The sequence below is a fragment of the Erinaceus europaeus genome, chromosome 4, assembly GCF_950295315.1.
Source record: "Erinaceus europaeus chromosome 4, mEriEur2.1, whole genome shotgun sequence".
Lineage (NCBI taxonomy): Eukaryota > Metazoa > Chordata > Mammalia > Eulipotyphla > Erinaceidae > Erinaceus > Erinaceus europaeus.
Genome location: NC_080165.1, coordinates 24913858 through 24926556, shown reverse-complemented (window position 1 = coordinate 24926556; position 12699 = coordinate 24913858). Strand labels below are relative to the sequence as shown.

General features: G+C 47.2%; 1 protein-coding gene across 3 annotated transcripts in view; it reads right to left on the bottom strand.

The window, feature by feature from the left end:
* Positions 1 to 4810: 4810 nt before the first annotated feature.
* Positions 4811 to 12699, bottom strand: part of TEF (TEF transcription factor, PAR bZIP family member) — a 37171-nt gene continuing 29282 nt past the window's right edge. For all 3 annotated transcript variants that reach the window (XM_007523417.3, XM_016188294.2, XM_007523416.3), the window contains exons 3-4: positions 11701 to 11921; positions 4811 to 8338 (exon numbers count right to left, since the gene is read on the bottom strand). In XM_007523417.3, coding sequence (XP_007523479.1) covers positions 8123 to 8338; positions 11701 to 11921 — 437 coding nt within the window. In that variant the 3' untranslated portion in view covers positions 4811 to 8122. The remainder of the gene's footprint in view (positions 8339 to 11700; positions 11922 to 12699) is intronic.

Sequence of the window (12699 nt, the reverse complement as noted above, 5' to 3'; positions counted from 1 at the left end):
GACCTCACACTTGAGAGTCCAATGCCATATCCAGTGTGCCACCTCCCGGACCACTTTTTTTTTTTTAAACTTAGAAATACAGAGACACCACAGCACTGCTCCTTCATTTCTGAACTTCACTGTGGTTCCAGAGCTAGAACTTGGGGACTTGTCAATGGTAAGGTGAACTCTACTAGGTAAATTATCTATCTTCTAGGTAAACTATCTACCAGGGTGAACTGCCTTCCACCCCCCCACACCCCCGGTTTCTTGGTGTCTCTTCCCAATCTAAGTAACAGAGACAGGGGTGTCAGTGAACCAACCCTTTTGGGATCTGCTTTCTGTGCCTCTGACCTCTGGCTCTTCAGACTGGCCATATCTACAGAACATGGGGTGGACGGAGAGGGATGGCAGGAGGTCCAGGGGACTCAGCTCAGTGCTCAATTTGTGTGTGGACCTTGAGGTAAAACCTAATCTCATTCGTGGTCCAGGAGGGGGCGCAGTGGATAAAGCATTGGACTCTCAAGCATGAGGTCCTGAGTTCAATCCTCAGCAGCACATGTGCCAGAGTGATGTCTGGTTCTTTCTCTCCTCCTATCTTTCTCATTAGTAAATAATAATAATAAAAAAGACCTAATCATTCACCTTTCTTTTCCCAACTTAACTGCCTCCACAGAGAGGTCTCTTTAAGGCCTCCACTATGGTCCTTCTCTGTCTTGTCTTCTTATATTTATTTATTTATTTTTAATTACCAGAGCACTGTTCAGCTCTGGCTTATGGTGGTGCAGGGGCTTGAACTTAGGACTTTGGAGCCTCAGGCATGAGAGTCTGTTTGCATAACCATTATGCTATTTACCCATTGCCTTGTCATTCTCTATACAAAATTTTTTTTAAATATTTCATATTTATTTCATGAGGCAGAGAGAATTTCACATGAGAGAGGGAGAGAGAAGCCAGAACGCTACTCAGACACATACAGAGCTCAGGATCAAGCCAGGACTTTCAAGCATGCAAGTCCTATGCTAAGCCAGTTGGGCGATTTTCCTGACCACTCATTCTCTATTTTTGTCTGCCTAATGTCTGTCTTTTGTAACAGATAGCAAGAAGACAGAGCTGACATAAAAAAGACACTGAACACAGATTTGCTGACATTTCTCTAGGGTTTGGTGTCCTTCTTCATACAGTGGGATATGATTCCTCTTGGAAGGTGAAAAAAGACAGAGGCTCAAGACAGTCTGTGTAGATGGTCACCATACTGGGAGCTGGAATGGGGGTAAGCTGGAATGCTCTAAAAACAGAAGATTCAAGGGTAGCTGGCGAAAAGACTAAACATGGGATATTTTCCAGGGTGGAGAACAGGGTTTGCCAACATTGTCCTGGGAATCTGTTACCTTAAACCCCCACTCTGGGTTTGAATATAGCTGCTGTGATGAGAGCATATCATATTGTGTTTCTGAGCTTCAGTGCTGATTTATTAAATGGTCATTTAGAAAGACAAACAACAAACACCCCACCCAACTTTTCAGCACATCTCCAAACTCTAAATGCAGGTTCTTTTCTCCTTAGACACAATAAGGGGCCTTAGGCACTAACAGTGTGTGTGTAGGCGGGGGTGGGGGGGGTAGGGTGAGGTCTTGCTGAGGTGGTCCAGGAGGTGGTCCAGTGGATCTAGCATTGGACTCTCAAGCATGAGGTCCTGAGTTCAATCCCTGGCAGCACATGTACCATGTACAGAGTGATGTCTGGTTCTTTTCTCTCTCTTCTTCATGAATAAATAAAATCTTTAAAAAAAAAGTCTTGCTGCAAAAGGAAGATCCCAGTCTTGCCAAGGAAGCAGAAAGCAGCAAAGGGAAAAGAGATGAAGGGGTTTTGCAATAGGAATGGCCAAGAATAAGGTTCCCAGTTCCATGCCTTCACAGAAGATTTTCAGGGGCAAGACCAGTCTTGGGGAGGGGCCTGGGGATGCCAACACCAAGTGGCTCAGTCATGACAGCCCCAGTGCTTCACATGTATGCGTAGACTGAAGTTTTGATTGTGATTTTTTTTATTGCCTCCAGAGTTATAGCTAGGGATTAGTGCTGGCAGTGATTCCATCCTTCCTGATGGCCATTTTTTCCTTTTTTTTTTTTTTTAATTCCATAGGACAGAGAGAAATTGAGAAGGGAGGGAATGATAGAGAGGAAGAAAGATAGACACCTGCCAGCCAACTCGTGAAACATCTCCACTGCAGGCAGGGAATGGGGACTCTAACCCAGGCCCTTGCACATATACTATGTACATTTAAACCAGGTGTTCCATCACCCGGCCCACAACTGTAGAGATTTTTTAAATATATTTATTCCCTTTTGTTGCCCTTGTTTTTTACTGTTGTAGTTATTATTGTTGTTGTTATTGATGCCATTGTTGTTGGATAGGACAGAGAGAAATGGAGAGGAGGGGAAGACAGAGAGGGGGAGAGAAAGCTAGACACCTGCAGACCTGCTTCACCGCCTGTGAAGCGACTCCCCTGAAGGTGGGGAGCCGGGGGCTCAAACAGGGATCCTTACGCCGGTCCTTGCGCTTTGCACAATTGTAGAAATTTTTAAAAATGATTTAAAAAGTGTTTTAAAGATTTGTTTAAAAGGTTTATTTTAGGAGTTGTGTGGTAGCGCAGCAGGTTAAGCACATGTGGCGCAAAGCGCAAGGACTGGCATAAGGATCCCGGTTCAAGCCCCTGGCTCCCCACCTGCAGGGCATTCGCTCGCTTCACAGGTGGTGAAGCAGGTCTGCAGGTGTCTAGCTTTCTCTCCCCCTCTCTGTCTTCCCCTCCTCTCTCCATTTCTCTCTGTCCTATCCAACAATGACAACAGTAACTACAACAATAAAACAAGGGCAACAAGAGGAAATAAATATTTAAAAAATTATATAAAGAAAGGTTTATTTTGCTACATACAGGAGAGAATTTCACTTGAGGCAGAAAGGAAAAGAGAAAAACCAAAAAAAAAAAAAAAAGAGAGAAACCAGAACGCGTCTAGTCTAGTACCTGCAGTGCCGGGAACTGAACCAAAACCTTAGGCATGGGCATCTGATGCTCTACCAGTTAAGCTGCTCCCCCAATTGCAGATTTATTATTGTGTTAAAAAATATATATATATATATATTTTGATTTTTTTTTCATTTCCTTTTGTTGCCCTTGTTGTCTTATTGTTGTAGTTATTATTGATGTTGTTGTTGGATAGGACAGAGAGAAATGGAGAGAGGAAGGGAAGACAGAGGGGGAGAGAAAGACAGACACCTGCAGACCTGCTTCACCACTTGTGAAGTGACTCCCCTGCAGGTGGGGAGCCGGGGGCTTGAACCTGGATCCTTATGCCGGTCCTTGAGCTTACCGCCACGTGTGCTTAACCTCCTGTGCTACCGCTGACTCCCTTTTTTTTAAAATGTGTACTTACTGGTTTTTATTTATTTATTCCCTTTTTGTTGCCCTTGTTGTTTTATTGTTGTAGTTATTATTGATGTCGTTGTTGGATAGGACAGAGAGAAATGGAGAGAGGAGGGGAAGACAGAGAGGGGAAAGAAAGACACCTACAGACCTGCTTCACCACCTGTGAAGTGACTCCCCTGCAGGTGGGGAGCCGGGGGCTCGAACCAGGATCCTTCCGCTGGTCCTTGTGCTTTGCACCACCTGTGCTTGACCCACTGCGCTACCACCCAACTCCCAAATATTTTTTTCTTTTTTTGGCACTTGGGTTTGGTGTCTACTTAATGCCACTGTTCCTATGTTTTGTCTTTTGATAAATGGAGAGACAGAGAGTGAACAAGAGACACCTACAGCACTGTTCAACAGCTTCTAAAGCCATCCCCTTCTAGGTGTTGACAGAGGCTCAAGCCTGCGTCCGGGAGCACGGCAACACATGCATCCCAGTGGTCAGCTACAAGCCAGCCCTAGATTTATAAGTGGGGGACAGAACCACAGTATCACTGGCGATGCCAGGGTTCAAACTTGGGACCTCACCCTTGAGGATCCAATGCTTTATCTACTACTCTGGTCTTCTCTGGTTTATGGCAATGAGGGTGAGGCAGACTTACCTCAGGCAGGTAAGTCTGGTGTGCTATGAGCAGTGTGACAGCTCCCCTGTGGTATTCTTGACTGTGTAAGTCTTATAGGTGTAGAAAGCTTGACAAAAAAATAGAAAAGCTAAAACAAAACCAGCCAAATCCCACCACCAGGACTCAGCTCTTCAGTCTTTCTCCTTTTTTCAGTTGCCATCAAGTGTCTCGATGAGAACCTTTCACAAGCTGTTCCCTTTCCACCAGCTATCACCTTTTTTTAAAAAAATATTTACTTATTCCCTTTGTTGCCCCTGCTGTTTTATTGTTGTATCTATTATTGTTGCTATTGATGTCATCACTGTTGAATAGGACAGAGAGAAATGGAGAGGAGGGGAAGAGAGGGGGAAAGATAGACACCTGCAGACCTGCTTCATCGCCTGCAGGTGGGGAGCCAGGGGATTGAACTGGGATCCTTATGCCGGTCCTTGCACTTTGTGCCACGTGTGCTTAACCCACTGCGCTACCTACGGCCTGACTCCCATTTATCACCTTTATTTGTTTAAACTGCTTTTGGTCTGATCTCTGTCCTTCCTCAATACACTGAGGTCATCAGGTAGGAATTACTTCCATCTGACAGAGGAAGAAACTGAGGCACACTGGGGGTAGGTGATTTGGCCAACAGTAACCTGACTGGTAATGAGAAGTCAGGAGAACCTCAAGCTCCTAGGCCAACACATAGATAAGGGACACATGGAAAGGAGGGCGGAAGGGTAGGGAGACAGAAAAAACAGCCCCACAATTCTCGTCTCAAAATATTTAATTTTGTTTTGAAAAGGATACAGTCCCAGCTTCCCTCCCCATCACATCACTCCGGCCCACCAGCAGTGACGCACACGCGCGCGCACACACACACACACGCACATAAGGCCAATGGGCTACTCTCCACTTAGGCCCTCTCCAGCTGGGAAGAAGGGATTTTCTTCTTGCTACCTTCTCCCAACAAAAGTAAAGGAGAGAGGGCATGCTGGAATGCCAGTTCCCAGGGGAGGACACAGCCCCACACACTCTAGCACATCACATGCACTTAGAAAAATAAAGCCAAGTGGTGTTCTGGCATCCACCAACACCGTAAGATAGCAATATCCACCTGGAAATCGTCTTTGCCATTTTCTAGAAAAATTTATTGCACTTAATTAACAGATGTGAAGGGAGCTTGGGCGGGGCTTTGCTCTCAGCCCTCTGCATGATGTGGAGCAGAACTCTCAGGGCACTGGGTGATATGCCCAGCACAGAGTGGCCCCACTCTGCCAGCTCCCACACCTGTCACCCGCCTCAGGGACACAGCAGTCCCTCGGTGCTTCACCAGAGTTAAGCTTCTCTGCTAAGTGCCTTCCAAACCTCAGGACCCAGTCAGGCAAATAAATGTCTTCCTTTGGTCAAGGGTAAGAATTACCTAGGTCCTCCACTTGGCTGTTGGCGTTCTGAGAGCTCGATCTCTTACTCATATTTCTTCATCTAGATATAACCTTATTATATGTATATTTGCAACATTCTAGCTCAGTTATGATTTGTCTGTTCTGAGGTTGTAATGGGGCTGCTGGGAAGCTGAAGACCAGGACCCTTGGGAAGGGGTAGCACTTCCCAGCCCATCACAAGCCCACAGAAAGCCCTATATGTTGGCTTCTCTAGCCTCAAGTGTTTTTTTATAGATGTCAAAGATCTGAGCACAGCAGCCTCAGCCTTCAGCTGTGGGCCCCAAAATGGAGGTCTAGGAGGGAGTTGAGAAGACTCCAAATTTCATGACAGGAAATGAGCAGACACCAACCCTCTCTTTCTGTAAGAACTTGATGCTTGGGTCCATAAGGAGACAAGCTAACCAGAGCCCTCCTTCTTCCCAAGTATCTCTCTCCATGGACATCTTTCTGTCCATACCAGGCTCCTGACTCAAAGGGCCTCTTCTAAAAGAGGCCAGCAGCTGCATTCCTTCCAAGTAAGCACTTTGAGAAGGAACCAGACACCTTACTGCCTGGTTGGGGGAGGTTTAGAAGGGGAGAGCACTAAATAGGCAGAAGGTGAAACAAAGAGGAGAGACATCAGGCCATCATCCCACACAGAGACAAACTAGAGATTAAATATCTAGCTTAAAAAAAAACAAAACCCAAAAAACCACAAACCAGACACTTTCTGGCCAAAGAAAATAAAGAGCTTTTAAGCTGAAGGCTCTTCTACCAATAACAAAAGTGCCCTCCTGGTGGGTGAACAAACCAGAGGGATAGTGCTGGGCGGGCAAGCTGCCCAGAGCAGGACACTGACATGCCGGATGCAACTGCTCTGTTGCGGTACAATAGAGTGGAACGTGTGTACACGGTTTTTATAGAACCACAAAGTAAAAGTCAGGGGCCTGGAGGAAGTGGGTGATCTCCCTTGGCCTCAGGGACCCTTGTCAAGTTCCCCAGAAAGGCAGGTGTGCAGGTCCCCGGAGGGCCGTGGCATTCCCTGGGGGATGGTCCACAGCCAGTGGGTGGCATCCCTGTGGTCTTAATATTTATAATGAAAAGTCTTAGGGGTCAGGAACCGGGACCCAGAACCACCACTTTAAATACAGTCAGTGACATGACAAAGTGCACCTGTCACCTCTGACCGCTCTTCATAGGTTGCTTGCCCTGAGCAAAAAACAAAAACATACCCATCTTCTGGTGCCCAGATGACCACAGTAAGCAGAAGAGTCCATGATTCCTCAACTGATGTTGGGGGCAAAGCAGAGAGAGTAGTCCCACTGGACAAGGAGGAAGGGACAGCTGTGAGGAAGTGAAGTCACAGCTATAAAGACCCTCCCCACCATACCATGGTGGGCAACCAATGTGGGTGGTTGATATCTCCTGGGACCCTGACTGAGGGAGCTCTAGCCAGTGTAAATGTCCCAAGAGACTGCTGTTCCACAAGAGTTGTGCTGAGACACTGGGGGCCTCTGACCAGGTGTCCCCACCCTCTGCTGGTACCCTCTGGGTAGCTTGCATGGGACAGAATCCTGAAGCAAGACCTAGGAAGCCCTCTTCTGCCTTCAGGGAGTGTGGACTCTGGCCTGACCCACATTAGAGAAAGCACAAGTGGGAAAAAAGGAGCTTCTCAAGAAACATGTCCCATTTCTCCTGTCTATAGCATAAGGGGGCTAAGGAGGGTGATTTCTAGACACCACGTAGAAGGTGCATTCTGGGCTCTGGAAGCTTCCTAGACGAGGGGCTTTCCTTTTTAAGATCAGAGACTGGCTCCTGGTGAAACAAATTACCAGGTCTAGAAATGCAGTCTACTGGAAACCAGAGATTCAGATGACCTCCACAAATAACCGAGAGGAGGGGAGAGAAAAAAAGCCTCCCTCTGCTCTGGGGAGTAGGACTCAGAGACTCAAGAGTTCTCCTCCAGAACAGTTGACATGCAGAGAAAGCTCATCTTCCAGGGCTGCCTCCCAGGCTTCAGGCCTCAGTGCCAAAAGAGAAAAGGGAGCTAAGACTGGGCACATGTACTTCTGATGCGGGCCCCAGGCCCAAACCCCCTCCTAGGCTGTGCAGAGTTCCCATTCCTGAGGCCTGTCACCAGTGTGGACACTGTGGAAGAGCTGGTATCCTTTCTACTTTTGAGGAAGATGGGAGTGGGTGTTTCTCTCAAAGACTTTCTGGGGACAGTGAGGTGTACCGCAGACACGTCCCAGCCTGAGCACCCCACTCCCTGAGAAGACAGAAGGGTGACTGCAATCACGACTCATCCTGTGGAGGCAGGCTTTGACACCTGGGATAGAAACTGAGGGAAAGTCAATGGGAGCCGGAGCGCCCTGTGAAACGGGAGATCTGCACTTCGGAAGTCCCTTCCGGTTCCACCAGGAGATCCAAGAATAGAAGCTAAGGCTGAATCCCCATCTGTGTAGATTCCCTCGAAGCCCCTGGGAAGTCACCACATGTGCTGGCCAGGTGATAATGAAGCTTGAATGCGAATGCTCCTGGAGCAGGTGTACTGCCATCGCCATGACGAGTCAAAAGTCTCCACGCATGTGCAGAGTTTCAGGGAGTCCCCTGAAGAGGTCTGAGGAGCGGGCAGCGGCGCCCAGGTGGTGTACAGGTTACAAGGGCCCGTACTTGGTCTCATACTTGGACACGATGGTCTTGCACTTGCCCACTTCCTTGCGCAGCTCAGCCACCTCCGTCCGCAGGGCCGTGTTCTCCTTCTCCAGAAAGGCTGCCCGTATGGTAATCTGGTTTTCCTTCAGGCGTCGGGCATCCCGAGATCGTTTGGCTGCCACATTGTTCTTCTTGCGTCTTGTCCAGTATTTTTCATCCTGTGGGGAAGCATCCTTTGTGGGTCTCGTGTCTTTCCCCAAGAAGGGAACCCAACCTTTCCTCTCCTGGAGTCACCCTGCACCTGAAATTCCTCCTGTGACTCTGACCCAGCCAGAACCCAAGTGGGGGCCATGGGGAAGGAGCTGCATGTGGCCAGGACATGGGAAGGGCCCTTCCTCCAGGAAGGTGGGATGAGAAAAGAAGTTCCTCAGGAGGGAATATGGTAAAGGCAAGGGATCCTATACCCTGGGAGCCTGTCATGTGCTGGTCCAATGCTGACATAGTGCTCTCTCTGAACTTTGCTTCACTTAGGCATTTTGGCTGTGGCCAGGGGTCTGGTGTACCCTGGATCCTACCTCCTGAGTTCAAGTCTCAACCTTGCCACTTACAGGCAGTGAAACCAGACAAGTTCCTTAGTTTCTCAATGTCTCAAGTCTCTTATCTATACTGTAGGGATAATAACAGTGACAATTCTGTAGAGTTGAGGATTATCTATTATTATCAACAAAGTGCTTGTAATAGTGCCTGACCTGTAGGAAGGACCTATAAATGTTTGCCATTATCACTGTTATTATTGAAGGACTAGAAACCCTTGAGAGGCAGATAGGTTTTTTTTTGTAATTTATTTTCCCTTTTGTTGCCCTTGTTTTTTATTGTCGTTGTTATTGATGTTGTCATTGTTAGACAGGACAGAGAGAAATGGAGAGCGGAAGGGAAGACAGAGGGGGGAGAGAAAGACAGACACCTGCAGACCTGCTTCTCCGCTTGTGAAGCGACTCCCTGCAGGTGGGGAGCCAAGGGCTTGAACCTGGATTCTTACGCCCATCCTTGTGCTTTGCACCACGTGCGTTTAACCACTGCACTACCGCCTGACTCCTCAGGTAGTTTTTTGTTTTTGTTTTTTTTTTGCCTGCAGGGTTATCACTGGGGCTCAGTGCCTGCACTACAAATTCACTGCTCCTTGAAGGCTATTTTTTCCCTTTTGTTGCCCTTGTTATCATTGTTGTTGTTGTTACTATTGTTGTTGGATAGGATAGAGAGAAATGGAGAGAGGCGGGGAAGACAGATGGGAGAGAGAGGGAGTCAGGCGGTAGCGCAGTGGGTGAAGCAGGTCTCCAGATGTCTATCTTTCTCTCTCCTTTCTGTCTTCCCTTCCTCTTTCCATTTCTCTGTCCTATCCAACAATGTCGACATTAATAACAACAACAACAACAATAAAACAAGGATAACAAAAGAGAATAAGTAAATAAATATTAAAAAAAGAAGGAGAAAGGGGGAGAGAAGACAGACACCTTCAGACCTGCTTCACTGCTTGTGAAGCGACCCCCCTGCAGGTGGGGAACCGAGGGCTTGAACAGGGATCCTTGCACCGGTCCTTGAGCTTGGAGCCATGGACGCTTAACCCGCTGCGCTACCACCCGGCCCCAAGGCAGGTACAGTTTTTCTTCCTTAACAGATGAAGAAATGGAGGCATGGCCTGGTCTTGTGGCAAAGTGGGGTTTGATTTTGGTCTATCTGATCCAAAATTTGGATGAAAAGCTCTTTCTCTAATTTGTTCATGGAGAGAGCAGAAAAAACAAAAAGTCCTCTCTCCAGCCTTAGTTCCTACAAAATCATCAGCATGGAAGCTGCTGGCTCATCCCTGGGGGTGGCTGTACACAACTCTCTTTTGTCCTTCAAAGTGAGGGCTTGTCCAGCCCCAGTTCCTGTGGCCTGGTGAGCTCCTGCCCGAAGGCTGGGCTACAGCCAGGGAGGCAGAGCATCGCCACAGCTGGTGATCAGTAAGGAAAAGAGAAGCTACAGGGAGTCATGCTGGGGCCAAATGCCACCTGACGTCCTCTCTTTCTACCAAGTGCTGCAGGATAAGGCTCTACAGTTTGAACTCATGCCTTTCTTTCTGTTTTCTTTCTTTCTAAAAATCTTTATTTATTTATTGAATAGAAACAGCCAGAAATCAAGAGGAAAGAGGGTGATAGAGAAGAAGAGAGACACCTGCAGTGCTGCTTCACCACTTGCGAAGCTTTCCCCCTGCAGGTGGGGATCGGAGCTCAAACCTGAATCCTTGCGCATTGTGGCATGTGCACTCAACCAGGTGTGCCACCACCTAGCCCCTCTTTGTTTTTTTAAATGTTTTATATATATTTATTTTCACTTTTGTTACCTTTGTTGTTTTTTATTGTTGTAGTTATTGTTGTTGTTGTTACTAATGTCATTGTTGGATAAGAGAGAAATGGGGGGAGAGAAAGATAGACACCTGAAGACCTGCTTCACCACCTGTGAAGTAACTCCCCTGCATGTGGGGTGCCGGGGGCTTGAACCGGGATCCTTATGCCAGTCACGGTCCTTGCGCTTCACGCCATGTGCGCTTAACCCGCTGTGCTACTGTCCGATTCCCTCTTTTTTTTAAAACAACTTAGTTTTATTTGATAGAACAGAGAAATTGAGAGGGAGAAAGAGACAGAGAAACACCTGTAGTATTGCTTCACCATTTGTGAAGCTTTCCCCGTTCAAGTGGGAGCCAGGGGCTTGAACCTGCATCTTTGTGCACTATAATGTGTGCACTCAACCAGGTGTACCACCCCCCGCCCCAGTCCCTGAATTCATGCTTTTCTGAACAGTGTCAACGAAGAGGGAGGGCCTTCAAGAGAAAATCACCCAGGAGCAACCACAGGCCCTCAGCTCTTGCACCAATGCTGCACCTTCATTTAGAAAGGATACCACGGGGAGTCGGGCAGTAGCACAGTGGGTTAAGCGCAGGTGGTGTAAAGTGCAATGACCAGCAGAAGGATCCAGTTTGAGCCACTGGCTCCCCCATCTGCAGGGGAGTCGCTTCACAAGTGGTGAAGCAGGTCTGCAGGTGTCCATTTTTCTCTCTCTCTCTGTCTTCCCCTCCTCTCTCCATTTCTCTCTGTCCTATCCAACAATGACAACATCAACAGCAATAATAACTACAACAACAATAAAAAGACAACAAGGGCGAGTCGGGTGGTAGCGCAGTGTGTTAAGCGCACGTGGTGCAAAGCGCAAGGACAGGCTTAAGGATCCCAGTTCGAGCCCCCGGCTCCCCACCTGCAGGGGAGTCTCTTCACAGGTGGTGAAGCAGGTCTGCAGGTGTCTATCTTTCTCTCCCCCTCTCTGTCTTCCCCTCCTCTCTCCATTTCTCTCTGTCCTATCTAACAACAATGACATCAGTAACAATGATAATAACTACAACAACAATGAAAAACAACAAGGGCAACAAAAGGGAAAATAAATAAATAAATAAAATAATAAAAAAATTTAAAAAAAGACAACAAGGGCAACAAAAGGGAAAATAAATAAAATTTAAAAAAAAAATGAAAAAGAAAGGCTACCACGTTACCTTCTGCTCATCAGGGACAAAGACCTTCTTGGCCTTTTTGATCATGGGCTGAGGTTTCAGGTCCTCCTCTGCAAATTTGTGCTTCCGAGGGTTGAAGAGCTCCCCGCCTGGCACACTGGAGAGGACTAGGTCAGCAGGGTCGGGGTTAAAGTTCACATCCACCTCCACACAGTTGGGGTCGATGGGACTGGGTGTCTCCCTGTCCTTTTCCAGGGAGGATTCTGAAAGACACAGAAGCAGATGGTCCCAAATGAGCCCAGTGGGCAGAGAGAACTCATGTCAGAAACCCGATACATGCTTGAAATTTAAGGAGGCACATGGTGGTAGCATAGGAAAGAATAACCACAGTAGCACTAGTCCCAAGTCAGACAAGCACACATGGCTCAGTTCAACACGAACATGTAAAGAATTATTTCCTTTGGGTGCAGAAACCTCAAAAGGGAACAGTGGCCTTTGAAAAAGAGTGGATTTGTGGTCAGGGAGGTGGTTCAGTGGTAGACAGCAGGACTTGTGAACATGAAGTGCTGAGTTTGAACCCTTGCACTACATATACTAGAGCTATGACTGGGTTCTCTCATGAAATAAAGGAAAAAGACAGCATTTTTCAAACTGTTTTTCCCCTAAAAAATGATATAAAAACATTACTCATTATACACCCATAACTTCCTGTGGTTTCAAGTTCCCAAGTAATGAGAAACAGCTGAATCTTTCTGTGAGTGAACTATAATGGGTTAGGGAAACAAACTGAGTAACAAAATGGCTTGCACTTTTGAATCCTCTGAGATACGTTAGTTGCTATGCTCACTTAGTCTTAAGGTACTCAGAAAGGAGCTAGATGGCCTTAGGGTTTCCCAGGGTCACAGGGATGCTAAGTGAGTGAGCTAAAATTTGAATTTGGTGGACTGGGAGATAGCTCACCTGGCAGAGTACACACTTATTTCATGCAAGGACAAAGGTTCAAACCCCTTATCACCACATGGGACCACTATGTAAAAGGGG